General features: G+C 36.1%; 1 protein-coding gene across 3 annotated transcripts in view; it reads left to right on the top strand.

Annotated features, from left to right (window-relative positions):
• Positions 1-19,090, top strand: part of TEDC1 (tubulin epsilon and delta complex 1) — an 87,049-nt gene that overhangs the window by 43,153 nt on the left and 24,806 nt on the right. For 2 of the 3 annotated variants that reach the window (XM_072629646.1, XM_072629647.1), the window contains one exon: positions 6,635-6,829. The exons of the other annotated variant lie outside the window; for it this stretch is intronic. In XM_072629646.1, coding sequence (XP_072485747.1) covers positions 6,635-6,829 — 195 coding nt within the window. The remainder of the gene's footprint in view (positions 1-6,634; positions 6,830-19,090) is intronic. 3 annotated transcript variants of the gene reach the window in all.

Here is a 19,090-nt window from a genome sequence, read left to right as displayed (position 1 = left end):
TTTAAGAGATTTGGGGGTATAATTCCAAATTTCTTTCCAGAATGGTTGGATAGAATGTAAGGTAATTTCATCAGGGCTAGAACTTTAATAACTAGAGGAAATCTAGAAAGGCTTTGTAGTGGCATCTGAGCAATATCTTAAAGGAATCTAGGGATTCCAAGAAGTGGAAGTATGGAGAGAATACATTCCAAATATAAGTTGCCAACTGTGCAGAGGGGTAGAAGCAGTATTGAAGAAGTATATAAAAATTAGCCAGTCATTTAGATTAGAATAAAGAATATGTGAAAAAGAGTAATATGAAATAATACTGAAAAACAGATGGGAACCAGGTTGTAGGTTGCCTAAATGCTAGACTAAGGATTTTGTATTTGATTCTTGAGGTAATAGAGAGCTACTGAGAAATTTAGAAGTTTTTGGGGAAGGCATTTTAGTAATATAATTTTGGCAGCTATGTGAGGGATATACTAGTGATGGAAGAGACAACTAGAGCAAGGAGTTCTAGGAGTTGATGTAGGCTGAAAGTAGGGTAGAGGCTATATGAGTAGAGAAAAAGAGATGGAATCAAGAGATAAGGAGAAAAAACCAATTAGGCCTGGCTAAATTGATTGTTAGAAGAGTAGAGTCCAGGGCAACTCCAAGGTTTCCAACTGATAATTCAAAGGATGGTGGCAACCACAAATGTGGAAGTTTAGAGGAAGGTTTTGGAGGAAGTTTGAGGTGCTGACAGAATATCTGGGTGGAGATATTCTGCAAACAGTTGGTAATTAACTCCTAAAATTCAGGAGAGAGGTGATAATTGAACTAATTTGAACTGATGAAATCACTAAGGAAGAAAAGGTATATATAGAGAGAAGTTGTTCCAGGAAAGCACCTTAGAAAAGGAGGAGGATCCAGCAAAGGAGACTGGGAAGGAACTGAAAGGCTTCCTAGAAGAGAATTAGCCCATAGTAAGTGCTTAATAAATTTTTATTGAATTGTGACAAGGAAGGAAGGAATGAAGATGGAGGAACTAGGGGTGATTGATAGTGTCAGATATCAAAGAGTGAGTTATTAGAATAAAGAATGACAAGAAAGGGATTTAGCAGTTAAGAGAAAACCTTAGAGAAGCAAGATAAGAGAGTAGTTTCAGTCATTATATGATTGGATGCCATATTACAAATATTCAGAAGTGTGAGGAAGGTCAGGAAATCCCTTCTATATTTGAGACTGTAAGATTCTGAGAGGACCTGAGATTGGAACTATGCTAATAGCTTCTGGGATAGGAGGCCCTGAGACCCAGGATCTAGGAATTAGAAGTTACCGCAGAGGCTGTCTAGTTGGCCATACCTGACCAAGAAGAGCTTCCCACCCCTGTTCTGCCTGTATTTCCTCATTTCCCTCCCTTTCTCCCCTCCTGGATGGGAAAGAATTTTTAAAAAGAAAAGAAGAGGAAGAGAAAAAATTTGGCAAAATCAATAAATATTAATCCCTCCACACTTGTGGACCCCCTCCCTCCCAGTAAACACATATGCCTCTGCAAAGGAGTAGGGGGGAAGCATTTTCTCATGTCTCTTCTTTAGGTCCAGGTCCCTTCTTCATTTTTTTTTGTTATTTCCATTTACATTGTGTATATTGCTTTCCAGGTGCTATTTTTTTCACATTGCATCAGTTTCATGTAATGTAGATCTTTCTGTGTCAGAAATCTTTTCTATGACAACTCTAATGAATGGTCATTCAGCTTGTCCTTGGAAGACTTTAAATGAGGGGGAGACTATTATTTCTCAAGGCAACTTATTCTACTTCTGTATAGTTTTATTTTTAGAAAGTTTTTCATAACTTTAATCCTAAATCTGCCTCTCTTACTTCCTCCCATTGCTCCTTGTTTTGCTCTCTGGGGCAAGCAGAACCAAATGAATCCTTCTTTCTCATGACAGCTCATTGAATATTTGAAGACAAATATTATGCTCCCATTAAATCTTTTCTTCTCCAGGTTAAACATCCTTAAAGACTAGTATCATAGCTTTAAATCCAGAAGGGAATTTAGAGGATGAGTCTACCTTAAATTACTTGCTCAGGATCGCACAAATATATTAAGACCATGATGCATAATTCAAACCTAAGTTTTCCTCACTCCATTTCAGTACTTTACCACAAGATTACACTGCCTTAAATAATAAAGAACATTCTGATGATGCTGATAAAGGATATTCTCCAGTTTTCTCTCCATCCTGGTTGCCCTTTTCTGGGTATATTCTAGCCTATGTTTTTTCAAAGAAGTGATAGATAGAATTAAAGACAGTATTCCATCTGTAGCCTGATTAGGATATAATATAATGGAAATATTCTCTCTTTTTTCTGGATACCATAACATAGCATATGCTTTTTTGGTTTCCATGCCATATTATTGACACACTTAGCTCACAATTCATTAAAACCTATAGACATTTTCGACATGCTCCTTGATCTTGTGTGTTTGAAGTTGATTTTTGAACCTGACTACAGACCTTTACATTTTTCTCTGTTACATTTTATCTTATTAAGTTTGGCCTATTATTCTAGATTGAGATGTTTTTGGACCTGGGATTTCATCCAATGTGTTAAAACGAAACTGAGAGGGATAGCTGTCTATAAATTTGTCAAGCAAGGCTTTAATTAAAATGCTGAATGGCATGAGGGACAGATACTTGGGGCACTCCAGTAGAGGCTTCCCTTTGAGTCAATGACAGTCCATTTAATAGCTGTATTATTATCTAATTTACATCTTGCCATCTTATATCTTATATCTCTGGTTCTAGGACCTCAGGGCAGTTTTCTTTGATGATTTCTTGAAAGATGCTGTCCAGATTCTTTTTTTGATCATGGCTTTCAGGTAAACCAATAATTCTTAAATTATGTGTCCTGGATTTATTTTCCTGGTCAGTTGTTTTTCCATTGAGTTTTTTACATTTTATTCTATTTTTTCATTCTTTTGATTTTGTTTGACTGATACTTGATGACTTGTTTGACTTAATACTTGATGTCTCGTAGAGTCATTAGCTTCCACTTGCCCCATTCTAATTTTTAACAAATTGTTTTCTCTAGTTAGCTTATGTACCTCCTTTTCCATTTGACCAGTTCTACTTTTTTTTTTAGAATTTTAATAAATCAGGCAATTCATTGGATTTAATTTGGTAAAAAGTGAAAATTTGGAATACTAAACATTAATCCACCAAGAAAGAAATAGTCTGGACAACTCAGAAGGGAAATGATGTAAACAGTCAATGACTCAATTTTGCAAAGCAGACTTGGAAATCACAGGAACATATATATCAAGAAGCAAGAGAGTCCTTTAAAGGAAGTTGGAAACAAAAAATCATAGCTCCTGAATTCTAACCACAGGTACAGATAAATCCCAAGATAAAGTCATTTGGCAAATCTATGCCTGATATGCAGAGGCCTTAGGCACAATGGACCATGGTACTGAATATTATAACTAAACCCAGATGGTTTACAGGCAAAAGCCTTTTTAGTACTGAACTGAAACCCTCTGACAACATGTCCTGGCACCTGGGCCTGATGCGCTATAGGTCCTTCCCAGGTTCTTAACTGTTTCAGAACCACATGTACAAAGGATTATAGCTCTGATTGTTTCCAAATGACTTTCAAAAACATAGGTTAAGATTAAAAATGCTTCTTTTTAAGGAGTTGATTTCTTCAGTATACTTTTCTCTATTTTGTCAATTGTATTTTAAAAGAATTGTTCAATTTTTCTTCTGCCTCTCTTGTTTGACTTTTAAAATCCTTCTTGAGCTCTTCCAAGTAACTGGGCTTGAGACCAGTTCATATTCCCCTTTGAGATTTCGGATGAATATATTGACAGTATTGTACTCTGCTAAATTTGTGCTTTGATCTTCCATGTCACCATAATAATTCTCTATGGTCATTGCTTTACTTTGTTGCTTTTTGCTCATGGTGTTTTTCTTTTTTCTGACTTTTAAAGTTGATCTCTGCTTCTGGGGTACAGGGGGCCACTGTCCCATGCTTCTTGTGCTGGGGACTAGGGACATAGTTACTGGCTTTGTGTGCTGGGGTCTCAGGTGCTGGCAGCTGGAGGCTTTAGGGTTCTGGCAGCTTACCTGGTGCTGAGGTGGAGCTGGTGGTGGTGGTTGGTATGTGCCGAGGCCTGGTGGGTTTTTCTGGGTTTCCCAGGGGTTACACTGAAGTTCATGGAATGGGAATGATCTGACTGTTGGAGGTCGCCTCCTAATCAGGGCTTGTACTAGAGCATGGGTAGGTTCAGCTACTGATGGATGCCTGTCTGCTGGTGCACATAATAATTCTCTGTGCTGGCATCTGCTGGTTCCCCTGGCTGTGCCAAGGCATATGAGGGGGGGTGGTGGAGGTGGGTGAGAGGTAGAGGTCCTGCTGTTGGCACTTGCCTGCTCCACCATTCTGGGGCTCAAGATCTTCCACTAGTTTGCTGAGGTGGGGTTTTCTGCTGGCTTACCATGATGCCTCAAGTCTTGTACTGGTCCCCTTCAGCCATAGCAAGAGGGAGCTTTCCTGTTAATCCCCCTATCTTCCTGAGCTAAAAGACTTCTACACCTCATCTTTCTGCTGGTTCCACTGTTACAGCACGTTTCTTGGGGTGATATTTTCTGGGTTTTTCAAGGTCAGTAAGCGAGGGTGAGAGAAACTTATTGTTTACTTCATCATCTTGGCTCCTGGAAGTCAAAATAGGTCTTATATCTCAATACTTTGAGAGATTTAGCAAATACTTTCTTGAAATCTGTCTTTATCATGTCTATAGTATTTCCTTGATGTCTACCAGCCTAGTTATCTTGCCAGAAAGGGAAATTATGTTAATTTGTAATGCCTTGTTTTTGATGAAACCACTTTGACTTTTAATGGTCAAAACTTCCTATTGTAAGTGATCTTCCAAAATTCTGATTAGAGTTAGACTGATTGGCCCTAGAATAAAAAGGCCTGGAATTAGAATTCAAGGCTGATGGTTCCTGCAATAGAAGGAGACACATACTGACATATCTATAACTGACCATCTCACCATTTTGCAATTAGAACATTACTAGAGAGAGGCAGAGTAGCAGAAAGCAGTGCAATTACTCTAAACAAATCTAGAAAGTGCACTAGATTAAATCATGTATTCAGATCCCATAGGTCTTTTTCTGGATGTGAAAAGCATTTTCCATCATGAGTCTTTTGGAGTTGTATTAGGTTCTTGCATTGCTGAGAAGAGCTAAATCTGTCACAGTTAGTCAGTGCACAATTTTGCTGTTTCTTTGTATGATGTTCTCCTCGTTCTGCTTCACTTTGCATCAGATCATGTAAGTCTTTCCAGGTTTTTCTGAAGTCACTTTGTATCAGTTCATGTAAGTCTTTCCACGTTTTTCTGAAGTCAGCCTCCTCATCATTTCTTATGGAACAACAGTATTCCATTATGTTCACATACCACAACTTGTTCAGCCATTCCCCAACTGAAGGTCATGCCCTCAATTTGCAACCCTCAACATTATTCTGAGGAGGGGTCCATGGGCTTGACCAGACTGCTAAAGGGGCCCTATGACACACAAAAAAATTTAGAACCTCTAGAATAGAGGGAATTCTTCAAGGGTTTGGGCTAGAGGTCCTCAGTTCCATTTAGCCCTAAGATTATAGTATTCTACTGGAGATTTGAGATGAAGATGATGATGATGACAACTACTACTCCTACCACCACCACCACCATGCTAGCATTTATATAGCACTTTAAGGTTTGCAAAGCACTTTACAAAATATCTTATTTTATCCTCACCATTGTCCTGCTAGGTAGGTACTATTATCTCCATTTTACAGATGAGGGAACTCAAGCAGACAAAGATTAAATGACTTTTCTAAATCACATAGCTAGCGTATGAGTCTAGATTTGAATGTAGCGCTTCCTGACTCTAGACTCTTCAGCACTCAGTTGTGCCACCTACCTGTTTGCTAAATTGGAGTTTGGAGAATGGTTCAGAGGTTGTGGATGAGAGGGTGGGAGCTACTTGTAAAATCAGTATTTGTTGGAGTCTACAGATTGGACAGCCCTGAGCTTGCCTTTGCTCACTGCTTGTGCAAAAGGTATTTAGTGTTTCATCTTCCTGCAGAATTCATATTTTTAAAAATTGCTTTCTAGTTTGTGGCTAGGATATAGCAATGGATGACTGAATGACTGATACAGAAAGAGTGGGATTAGGCAAAGACAGGAAGGGGTGATCAAGCACTTTTCTTTAGGAGGAAGATCAACTTACCAATGTTTGTATGGAACGTGTTACAAGAACCCTCAAGTTCTAAAGGAAAATGTATGTTTAGTTTGAATATTGTTTGTAATTCTAATTGTTACTTCATTGTTTCCATTCAGCTATTTCCAGTACTGACATATGTACCCCACTAAGCTTCTCTGCAGCTGGGCTTTTTTACAGGGTCATTGCAAGACTAAGACAGTTATAGTAGTGCACTGTTCTATTTGGCCAAATGCCTTTTGTTTCCTTAAGTTCAGGGATGGGCTTGAGGGGACCTGAGTGATTGATTCATTTGCTTGGGAGAAGATTGAGTTGGATTTGGGGAGGTGTTTGGGTGAAAAGGTTCTGAAGCAGGACTGAAACCCAGGTACCTGATAGAGACTTCTCACTTTTTGTAGGATACGGTACTGGATGTCAATCCTATAGGTATTCCTAATACTGGTAAACAGGATGTATTTTTGCCAGACATCATGGAATATTGCAGCCCCAAGCACATAACTGGGGAGATGGACAAAGTACAGAAGAACCTAGAGGCACTGAGACAAAGACTTAAGGAGGCTGTGAATCAGCAGAGAGCAGCATGGCATACCAAGGTAAGGATTTGACCCATATTGGCAGGGACCTAACTTGGGCCTGGGAATTTGGCAGGCACTTGGTTTAGTAACTTACAAAGTTCTTTGAGACCTGCTCCATTCCTAGCCTAACCCTTGTCCTCACTGAATTTGGCTGAATTACTTGGTCCCTTTTGTACATGCCTGAGATCTGACTCAGGCTCTGGGTGGTCTCCTCAATATTCAGGGTAAGGATGGGAAATTTAGAGAGAGATTCCAGACCCTAAACATCCAGCCAGTTTCAGGTGAAGCTTCTTTTAATATCTTCATTGAGCCCTTAGTTGTTCTGCTTCTGTTCTGCCTCTGTCTTGTCCCTGAAGGTAATTTCAGTTCTGGTCCTCTGACTCACTCCTTTCTGCTTCCTGGTGGTGGGAGGTAGGAGGAAATGATGCAGTATGATAGGTATGAGGAACTTTATAGTATAAGATTCCTTATTATCAGGTAAGAGACCACAATTTTTCCCCCTGACCTTTAGACTCAATGTAAAGGAAAGTTTTTTAACACAGAGCTATCTCAAAGTGGAATGGGAAACCTCTGGTGGCAGTAAGTTGCCATCACTGGAACTGTGACTATACAGTGACTGCATGGCCATTTGACAGTCATGTTGTAGAAGGGATTCTTGTTCAATCAACAATCGATTAATAAACTTTTATTAAACACAGCCTCCTAGGGTGAGAAAAGGAGCTAACCTTTCCTCCAACTAGGGAGTGCCTGTGCCTTCTATCTGCTGGGCATAGCATCTCCCTAGAAGGAGGGTGGCAAGGGACTGGGCAAGACATCTTCAACAAAGGACTTTCTCATGTACATGTACTGCTTCCTGCTAGTGCTTCCACTTCAACCCCCTCAGGTGAAGAGGAGCCAAATATTCCTGTATTGCACTCCTTGCCTTCTATCTCTTGTTGGCTGCGCCAAGTGCCTGAGGGAAGGAGGCCAAAGCGAGTTCCCTCTGCTCTAAAGTAACAACTTCCATCCAAAGCTGCACAAGGCAACTTTCCTCTCCTGCTGCCAGCCCATTCAAACAACCAGGATTTGGAGAACCTCTGGTGCAGAGTAACAAGCATCCCTTTGACCTCATCTTCCATCTTCTACTGTACCAGTTTTCTTGAGGGAAGGGAAGTAAGAGGAAAGTTGGTGGAAAAGGGGCACTTTTCTCCTGTTTTCAGACTTGACTTTCATCTCCTGCTGTACCATTTTCTTGCTTAATCTTCACTCTTGGGAGGAGTACTAAAGCAGACCTTCCTATATAGCCACTTGCCTCCCCTCTCATACTGCTCTTGCCTCCAACCTAATCTCTAAACTTCTTTGGGAAGAGAAGTGGTTCCCCCCATTCAGTGAACATTCTCATACTTGGTATGTCTCTGTGATTCTGAACCCTCTGGAATGCCTGTTTCATAGGCAAAAAGCTTCCCTTCATCTTAAATCTTTTTTTCTCCCACTCCTTCCATCTACTATCTGATGCTGAAATTTGGCTCCCTAGATGACACAGACTTCTTGGCACCCTTTCCAGTACTGGCTGTACCTTTACTCAAACTTCTTGGCTCCCAACTCTCCGTTGCTACTTCCAGGTTCTCTCTCTGTACCTCTATCACTCAGTAAGCTCTCCTCCTTTGAGTTTCATTCTATTTATATACCCAATAAAATCCTAGTATTTTTTGTCTATAGACACTCCCTCCCCACCTTTCTTCCTCAATGAGTTCTGTACCTGGCTCACAATTTTTCTCTCCTTCCCAACTCCTACCTTCATACTACAGATCTTCAGGACCTAACTATTCATTTCCTCAGCTTACTCAGTTCCTATGAGCTTCTTTTCCACCTCACCTCAGTCACACAAATATGGTCCTACCCTTGTTCTTGTCATCATCCACAGATGTGCAATCTCTATGTTAAAAAATCTGAAATCCTCTTACCCAATCTTTTCATCTCTCCATCTGCTTTTCCTTATAACCCTAATTTTTATCCATGCTTTGACCTCCAATCTAGAGCTTATTGTCTTTCCTCCTAAAACCTCCTGCCCAGCATTTAGCACTATGCTTGGCATATAATAGGCACTTAATAAGTGTTTCTTGATTAATTGAAATATGCGATTTAACAGTTATGAGCAAAAGAATTACTGACTATTAGAATTCATATGTAAGAATGCTCTAAATCACTAATAAGAGAAATCCAAATCAAAACAACTTTAAAGTTTCATTTCACACCAAGAAAATGATAATGATGACAAAAGATTGGAATAGTCAATGTTGGATGAGATTATGGGACAATAGGAATACTAGTGCATTGTTAGTGGAACTGTGAATCAATACAACCACTCTGGAAAGCAATTTGGAATTATAAAAGTAAAATGAATCCTATGTCTGTTTACACCCTTAAACCCAGAGATACAATTACTAGGTATGTACCTCAAAGAGATCATTAATACGAAGTCACCATATAAACTAGAATAGCAGCACAAGTTGTATTTTTTGTGGTAGCAAGGAACTAGAAATGAAATAGGATGGCTAAATAAATTATACTACATGACTATGATGAATATTATTGCTATAACAAACAATACTGTGAGTACAGACAAACATGGAAAGATTTATATACTCTGATGCAGAGTAAAACAGAGATAAAAAACCTCCGCAACGATTATAACAATGCAAACGGAAAGAAAAACCACAAAATAATAAAAAATTAATGTTGCAAAATTACCAAGAACAAATATGATTCCTAAGAAGAGATATAAGGAAATATTCCTATTTCACTCCTTTTCAGAGCTGGGAGATCCATGGGAATGGTATACTGCATATATTTGTAGACTTTTTCAATATATTGACTAGTTTTATCAATTTTTTTCTTTTCCTTTTTCTTTTTTTCTTTAAAAATTATTTTTATATAGGATAGTTCTCTGGGTAGCAAAGGAGGAGGGAAAAATTCTAGTGAGGATAAAAAGATAATGATAAAAATTTATTTTTAAAAAAGAAAAAAGTTAATTAGAAATTCTAGGTTTAAACACACTCAAGAGGAGAAAAGTTGGACAAAGAAAAAATTTGAGATGCAGCATGTGTCATATTCTTCCTGCCAAGATGGTTTCATGACTGAGAGGCAGGCAATCTAGTTTCTGCATAGCTGTATCAGTAAAACTGAAGTTTGCATCAGAAAAATGATCAAGAAATTGAATTTGTTGTTCAGTCATTTTTCAGTCATGTCTGACTCTTTATAACTTTATTTGGGATTTTCTTTGTAAAGATACTGGAGTGGTTTGTTATTTTTTTCTCCAGCTTATTTTACAGATGAAGAAATGGAGGCAAACAGGTTAAATAATTTGTCCAGAGTCACACAGCTAGGATGTGTCTCAGGTCATATTTGAACTCAGGAAAATTAGTTTTCCTGACTTGGCCCTGCACTTCATCACTTAGCTACTCCCAAGAAGTTGATCAGAAACCAACAGCAAATAGCAATAGGGGTCCAGCAAAGCCAGGGCCAGGATCCACAAGACCAGAAATGGGATGCTTATAGCTTGAAAGGCTATAAGTCCAAAAGGAGCAAAAGTGGAGAGTTCACCTTAGAAAGGCTCAGGATGGGAAGTAACTAGGGCAGGAATCTTAGACAAAAGGGAAACCTGCTATTCTAATACTGAACCAATAGAACTTTCCAAATGATTGATAATGACTGAGTCCATCAACAGTCGACTGGAACTCCAAAAAGGGTTAAGCCTACAAGTATGCTGTTCTGATCCAAATCCAGGCCAGGAACTTGCAAAGGTCAGACCAGTATTATAAAGATGAGTCTTTGAAAAACTTAGGAACTCTGATCAGTGGAATAACCAACCATGATTCCTGAGGACTTAAGATGAAACATGCTGCCTACCTCCTGATGAAGAGGTGATGAATTCAGAAATATAGATTGTCTTTTTTTTTTGAACATGATCAGTGTGGCATTTTACTTGATTATACATGTTAATAAGAGTGATTTTTTATCTTTCTCAGAGGGAAAAGTAAATTTTCATTAATTCAAAAAAATTTATTAAAAAAAGGCAAAACAAAAAAAAAAAGAAATTATTTCAGAATTACTGGACTCCCTGAAAAACATTTTTTTTTAAAAAGCACCATGCTAAGAACTTGGCATACAAAAAGAAATAGAAGAAAGTTCCTACCTTTAAGAAGATCCTAATATAATAGGGGAGACAATGTTCAAAAAAGTATACACAAACAGGCTACACACAGGATAAATAGGAAATAACTAAGAGAGGAAAGGCACTAGAATTAAGAAAGGTTGAGGAAGGCTTCCTGTAGAAGGTGGGATTTTATTTGAGACTTAAAGGAAGGCAGGGTAGCTAGGTGGTATAGTAGAAAGAGTGCCTAGCCTGAAGACAGGAAGACCTTCAGCTTCCTGAGTTCAAATCTGGCCCTTGATACTTGCTGTGTGACCTTGGGCAAATCATTTAACCCTATTTTCCTCATTGGTAAAATAAGTTGGAGAAGGAAATGGCAAACACTCTGATATCTTTGCCAAGAAAACCTCAAATGGGTTTGAAGAGTTGGATATGACTGAAAAACAACTGAACAAAATACTAAAGGAAGACAGGGAGGTCAGTTGACAGAGTAGGTAATCGAGAGTATTCTGGGCATTGGGCACAGCTGGAGAGAATACCTGGACGAGAGGGAGATAGAGTGTCTTGTTGGAGGAAGCCAGTGTCATTGGATCAAAAGGTGGGTGTTAGAAAGCAAGGTGTAAGAAAACAGGAAAGGTAGGACAGGGCTACATTATGAAGGGCTTTGAATGCCAAACAGAGCATGTTTTATTTGCTTTTGAAGGCAGTAGGAAGCCACTGGAGTTTATTGAGTAGAAGGGGCGACCTGATCAGATCTCCACTTTAGGAAAGCCACTTTAGTTGCTAAATGGGGGATGGATTGGAGTGGGGAGAGTCCCAAGGCAGGCAGAACCACCATCAGGCTATTACAATAACTCAGTTCCAAGGTGATAAGGTTTTTAGTAGAGTGGTGGAAGCTTCAAAAGTGGGAAGAGAGTGTATTTGAGAGATGTTGCAAAGGTGAAATTGGGAGGTCTTGGCGATAGATTGTATATGGGGAGTGAGAGAATGAGGAGTCCAGGTTGACTTCCAAGATTTTGAGCTTGAGGGACTGGGAGGATGATGTTGTACTGTACAAAAATAGGGATGGTAGGAGGAAGGAAGTTTTAGGGGAAAAGACAGAGAATTCAGTTTTGGATATATTAAGTTTAAGATGTCTCCTGGATATCCAACTTGAGATTTCTGAAAGATAGTTGGAGATAACAAGATCAGTAGAGAGATTGTGACATGATAGGTAGATCTGAGAATCATCAGCATAAAGATGGTAATTAAATCCATAGGAACTGATGCGTTCATAAAGTAAAGTAGTATAGAAGGAGAAGAGAAAGGGACCCAGGACAGAACTCTGAGGGACACCAAGGATGAGAGGGCATGATCTGGAGAAAGGTCCAGCAAAGCAGAAAGGGAAGGAGTGATCAGATAGGCAGGAGGAAAACCAGGACAGTAGTGTCCCAAAAACCTCAATAGAGAAAAGTATTAAAGAGGAGAGAGTTATCAGCAGTGTCAAAGACTGTAGAGAATGAGACTATTACTCTCTCTTTCTCTTTGTAGATTTAAGAGTTGTCCTACATATTTTCAATACCAAAACTTTATCTGAGAAATTTGATATAAAGATTTCTTCATATTAGATTAAGTTCCTTCTTATCCTAGGTCCATTCATGGAAAATCTTTTCAGTTTTATGCAATCAAAATTATCTCTTATAACTTTTGTAATTGCCTTTATCCTTCATTTGATTAAGAATGTCTACCCATAGCTGTGAAATATGTATTTTTTTATTCTAGTTTGTTTATGGCACGATCTTTAACATTAAAGTCACATATATACTTTTAATTTGTTGTGTAATACAGCATAAGGTGTTGGTCTTAAAAAAGCTTAATTTTTACCCTACAACTTCCAGTTTTTTTTTTTTAACTTTTATCAAGCAGAAAGTTCTTAAGTAGTAATATATTTTTGGATTTATTTATTTAGCACTGGATTGTTGAATTTGATTGTTTCTGATTCTTCCTTCTATAATTTTTTCCACTATAAATATTTTGGAGTATATAGGACTTTTTTGCTTCCTTGTCCTTGTCCTGAGACTCCTAAAAGAGTTTTGGGCTCAAAGGATATGGACATTTTCATCAATTTATTTACATAATTCCAAATTGCTATATAAAATGGTTGTACCACTTCACAGCTCCACCAACATATTAATATGCCTATCTTCCCACAACCCCTCCAATGTTTACTATTGCCATTTTTGAATTTTTTGCCAGTTCTCAAGATGTAAGGTAAAAATCTCAAAGTTGTTTTGATTTGCATTTTTCTTATTATTAGTGATTTGGAACATTTTTCATGCAGTTGTGAATACTTTGTATTTCCTTTGAGAACTGTTTTTTAATATTCTTTGACCATTTCTCTATTGGGGAATGGTAATTAATCTTATACATATTTATAAGTTGTTTATATATTTTAGATGCCAGACCTCTATCAGAGAAATTTGAAAGAGATTTTTTTCCCATTCAGCCACCTCCTTTTTAATCCTATATGCATTAACGTGCAGAAGCTTTTCAGTTTCAGGTAATCAAAGCTATCTATTTTTGTCTTATATAATTGCCTTTATCTCTTGTTTAGTTAAGAAAACATCTCTTATCCATACCTGTTAAGGAGGTGATATACTAGTGTCTAATCTTTTTATAGTATGATCTTTAATATTAAGGTACAGATCCATTTATAATGTATTGTGTAATGTGCTGTGCAGTGTTGGTAATTTCTTCCAACCTGCTTTCCAATTTTTCCAGCAGTTTTTATCAAATAGGGAATTTTTCTGTAGGGAATTTTTATTTAGGTAATTTCTACCAGATAGAGATAGATAAGAAGAATATATCCTCATGAGAGATTGTGAGAAGATGGTGGCATGTTAGGATCTAGAAAAGCCCCATAACTTTTCAGTAAAGGTCTAAAATGATTTTAAAAGATTTAACAGGGAGAAAAAGACAAATAAGGGGAAAGTCATAAGCACAATAAATTCCAGTAAAGGAGACAGGAAAAGGGAATTAAAAGAAATATAAAAAGGTAAAAACCCTGGGATCAGAGGTGGGACGAAGGGAATGGAAGAGAGGCAAAAGATTGGAAACATTGCATTTATCGATCAAAAGTGTTAGAAAAACTCCATTTCTTTTACTGGCTTCTTATTTGTAAAAAGAGAGTGGAAGCCAAGAAAGAACAAAGTTCATGAGATAGAGGGAAACATGCAATTAACAATTATGAATGTAAACTAGAGGGACTCATGAAATGGAAGAAGATGGGCTGGATTAGAAAAGAGAATTCAATAATGTGTTATTTTGAGAAACACATTTTAAACATTAAATAAAAAAATAAATAAATTTAAATATTTAAAATGAGGGTCTGGGGCAAAATATATTTGTTTCAGCTGAACTAAAACATGGTGGTAGCAATCATGATTTCAGATAGGGCTACAGTAAATATAGACATTTTAAAAAAGATAAGGGAAACTACATTAGGCTTAAAGGCATCATAGATAATGAATCATTATCAGTACTAAAAATACACACACACACATAACACACCCCAAAGGTAAGTAAATACTTAAAGAAAAATTAATTTAATTGTAAGGGAAAACATACAGTAAAACTATAATAGTGGGGGACCTCAATGTACTCCTTTCAAACCTGGACAAATATAACCAGTTGTTAAACAAGAAATAAATTAAGGAGCTGAGTAGAACTTTAGAAAATTTAGAGAAAGATTACTAGAGATTTGAGTGAGAATGGAAAAGAGTTTATGAATATTTTAGCCATGTGTGGCGCTCTTACAAAAATTGATCATTTGTTGGGGGGATAAAGAACTTACCAAAAGAACTAGAAAATGAAAAATATTTGGCATACTTTATTGATCACACTGTAGTATAATTATATTCATTAAAGGGTTTTTTTAATTAAAGGTTTTTTGAAGAAAATAGTCACTGGAGACAGCTTAATTCTTAAAAATTTTTCCATCACAGAACAGATTATAGAAAAAATAAAAAATTTCTTCACAGAAAACAATAGTAAGAGAGCACAAGCTGATTATTAGAGAAAATAAATGCATTAAAAAATATAAAACACTCACACTGACCAAAGAAGAAATAAATTATTTAAGTAACCAAATATCAGAAAAGGTAGTTTTACAAGCCATAAATAAACTCTGAAAGAAAAAAAAAATCAACTAAAGAACTAGGTAAAATAAGCCATTTGCAAAAATAGGAAAAAAGGGATTCCAATCCCTTTCTATGATGTAAACATTATCTTGATTCCTAAACAAGAGAGAAATAAAGCAGAGAAGGAAAACTTTAGACTCGTATGCCTAATGAACATTGACACTAATTTATAAGTAAAATTTTAACAAATAGGCTACAACAACATAGTATAAAGATTATACACTATGACCAGGTTGAATTTACATAAGGAATGCTGGGTATACTGAAGACAATAAACATTAAGCCACATCAATAACATAAGTAACAAACACAGTATCAGTAGATTTTAAAATGGCCTTTGGCCAAATCTAACATCCATTTCCATTAAAAACAAAAACAAGCCCCAAATTAGAAAGCACAATTGTGAACTTTTCCTTAATATCATTAATAACACCTATGTAAAACTAAGAATAAACATTATATGTAATGGAGAAAAATTAAAATCTATTCCAATAAGATTAATGATAAAGCAAAAATGTCTATTCTTGCCACTATTATTTAAAATAATGAAATATAAATAGCTAGAAATGCTAGTTATAGCAATAAGATAAGGAAGAGACATTGAAGTAATAAGCATAGACAAAAAGGGAGCAAAATTTCTTAGAGAATCTTAGTTAACTAAAAATTAGTTGAAACAAAAAATTTAACAGAGTTTTAGGATATAAAATAAGTCCACATAAATTATCAGCATTGCTGAATATTATGAGTAAAACCAAGCAGGAAGAGAACTACAAAACAGCTACAAAATGTGTAAACTATTTGGGAGTATATCTACCAAGACAAAATGAGGAACTGTGAAGATCTCACTACAGAATACTTTAAGGACAGACTCAAATAATTGGAGAAATATTAATTGCTCATGAGTAGATTAAGCCAGTATAATAAAAATGACAACACTACCTAAGTTAACTTTCTGGTCTATACAAAAGTACAAAAAAAATTATGGAGTTACAAAAATATAATTTATGTGGAGAATAATAAGTAAAGAATCTCAAGGGAAGTAATGGGAGAAAAAACAGGAAAAGAGGGGAACTTAACAATGTCAGATCTCAAACTATGCTACAAACAGTAATTATCAAAATGATTTGGCACTGCTTTAAAAAAGAGATTAGTCAGTGGAATAATGCATATTCAACATATAGAAACAAGCGAACATAGTCACTGTTCAGTAAACGCAAAGGCTCCGGTTATTGGGATAGATATTATATTAATCTACAAAATCTACAAAAACTAGAAAGCAATTTAGTAGAAACTAGATTTAGGCCAACACCATTTTTCTCTTTTGTCATTTTTGTTAGCCTGATAGGAGTGAGGTGGAATGTCAGAGTTATTTTAATGTGTATTTTTATGATTATTAGTGATTGGCAATTTTATTGATTGGTGATTTATTGAAGGTAATATGAATATATAGGTAATCTCCAAATGGATAAGTAAACTTAGACATAAAAGACAACATCATAGGCATATTAGAGGAGCAAGGAAGTAATTACCTCAAGGGGTAGAGTTTGTGACCAGAAAAGGAATAGAATCTCAAAAGATAAAATAGGCAATTTTGGTTATATAACATTAAAAATTTGCAATAACAAAAACAATGTAGTTAAAATTAGAAGAGAAACAGGTAATGGGGGAAAAAATCTTTGTATCCAGGCTCATATGCAAGATATAGAAAGAACTAATTCAAATTTATAAGAAGTGCCATTCAGTAATAAACAAATGGTCAAAGAATATGAATAAGGAAGTTTTCAGTGAAAGAAAATCAGGCTATCGACAACCATATGAAATAATCTGAGAAATGTAACTCTAAAGATATCAAAGGAAGAGGAAAAGGATCCATATGCACATTTGGTGATGACAAAAGCAATACTAAAGAAATTCCCTTCAGTTGGGGGATGACTGAATAAATTATGGTATATGCTATAAAAAATAAGAAAATGGACAGTTTAAGAGGAAACTACAAAGACCTCTGTGAACTAATGTAGAATGTAGTGAGCAGAACTAGAAGTTGATATAAAGACAATGTTATAACAAAAAACAACTTTGAAAGATTTTAGAACTCTGATCAAGGCAATGAAAAATCATAATTTCAGAGTTCCAAAGATAAAGCCTGCTACCCATCTCCTACCAGAGAGATGATTGTATCTTCAGAGTTAGTGTAGTTAATAATACTTTCTCCTTTTCCCTAATTTAATTTAATTTTTTGAATTAATAAGAATTTATTTTCAATGCCTCTTATTTCCCTTCTTCCCATGAGGGGAGAAACAGCTTAAAAAATTTTAAAACAAATATGTATAGTTAAACAAAACAAAATCTCACATTGGCCATGTTCAAAAAATTCATATTTCATTCCATATTTTAAGTCAAATACCTTTCTTCTTCAGGCATAAGCCTTTGTTTATGGTTGTAGCATCTTTGGCCAAATAGAACAAGTTATTTTAAGTTAGCTATCATGTCCCTCCCCAAGTCTCTTTTTTTCCCCCAGGTTAAACAGAATCAGCTGGAAAAATTATATACTGTAAATTAGTGAACACTATATATATTTTAAGATCTCTCCAAGCAAAACTGAACATATTGATATCATTTTTTTAACATCACCACTGTTTCCCAATTTCCTTTCCACCTGTACATCCAGCTCTTCCTTGTAGCAAAAGAAAAATAATTAAGCAAAACTGAACAGAACTACCATGTCTGCATCAGAAACCTTTGCCATTTGTAAATGTTTCAAGTCCATTTACTACATAGAAAAAGAAGATGTGTTTCATCTTCACTTCCTAGTCATCTCCACACTTTGCCAACTACATTCCAACCATCATATTTATCTTCCTCCCAATAGGTCCTCCAACCTCACCATGTCATGTTAAATTTTGATCTAAAACCTTTCCTACAATCTCCGTAATATCTGTTGTCTGTCCTCATTACAATATAAGTTCCTTGGGCTTGCTTGCTTGAGTCTTGCTTGGTTGTGTTTGTACTCTCAAAGCTTAGCATAGTTAATAAATGCTTTACCATTTTTCCTAATTTAATTTTATTAATTTCTTTAACAGGAATTTATTTTCTGAAGAAGATAAAGAAAAATTTTTTATTAATTAGAGCAGTACAAAAGTAGGATGCGTTTACAGGTTTTCCCCCTCATTAAAGATTATCTAGCAAAAGCAGATAACCATTTATTGGAAATGTTGCAAAACCCTTTTAGTACAAGTTGATCTAAATGACTTCTTGAGGTCGCACCTCTCTCGGAGAGTTTATGATTTGTGGATGGACACCGAACACACATACATAACTATTACACTTAGCCTGACACATATATGGCCCACAAAGAAGGATCACAGCTATGTAAGAACTGCTAGACACCAACTACTGACCATAATTGGAACTAAAAACAGAAGAATACTGTCTATGACCAGACATTTATCACATTCAGATAGAAGCAGATAAAGGTATTGCGGCTGCCTTTGGCATCATGGAACAAATATAGTATCTTTCTCTTTTTCCCCTCCCTACTCAAAATATGTACTTATGGCCTTTATTGCATTACATTATGTGCCTGAATCATTGATTTTTTTAAAAACATAAGCTTTAATTGATGTCTTTTGTTTTTATGTCATCATAAGTTTTCCCCAGTATCTCTTTCCACTTCCCAGGGAACCATCCCAGTTATCTGTTGAAGAATGAATATTAATTTTATTAGTTGTTTATATACCAAACCCTTATTAGAGAAATTTGATACAGAAATTTTTTCCCATTTTGAACACTTGTCGGTCAATCAATAAATATTCATTAGTTATCTACTTTGTGCCAGGCACTATGTTAAGCACCTCTCTTCTTCTCCTAGGTGCATTATTTTGTCAGTGCAGAAGCTTTTTAGTTTCATGTAGTCAAAGATTTCTATTTTACCTTTTGTAATTGCCTCTATCCCTTGTTTGGTTAAGAATA

Source organism: Notamacropus eugenii, chromosome 1 (assembly GCF_028372415.1).
Source record: "Notamacropus eugenii isolate mMacEug1 chromosome 1, mMacEug1.pri_v2, whole genome shotgun sequence".
Classification (NCBI taxonomy): Eukaryota; Metazoa; Chordata; class Mammalia; order Diprotodontia; family Macropodidae; genus Notamacropus; species Notamacropus eugenii.
This window is presented reverse-complemented; position numbering and strand designations above follow the sequence as displayed.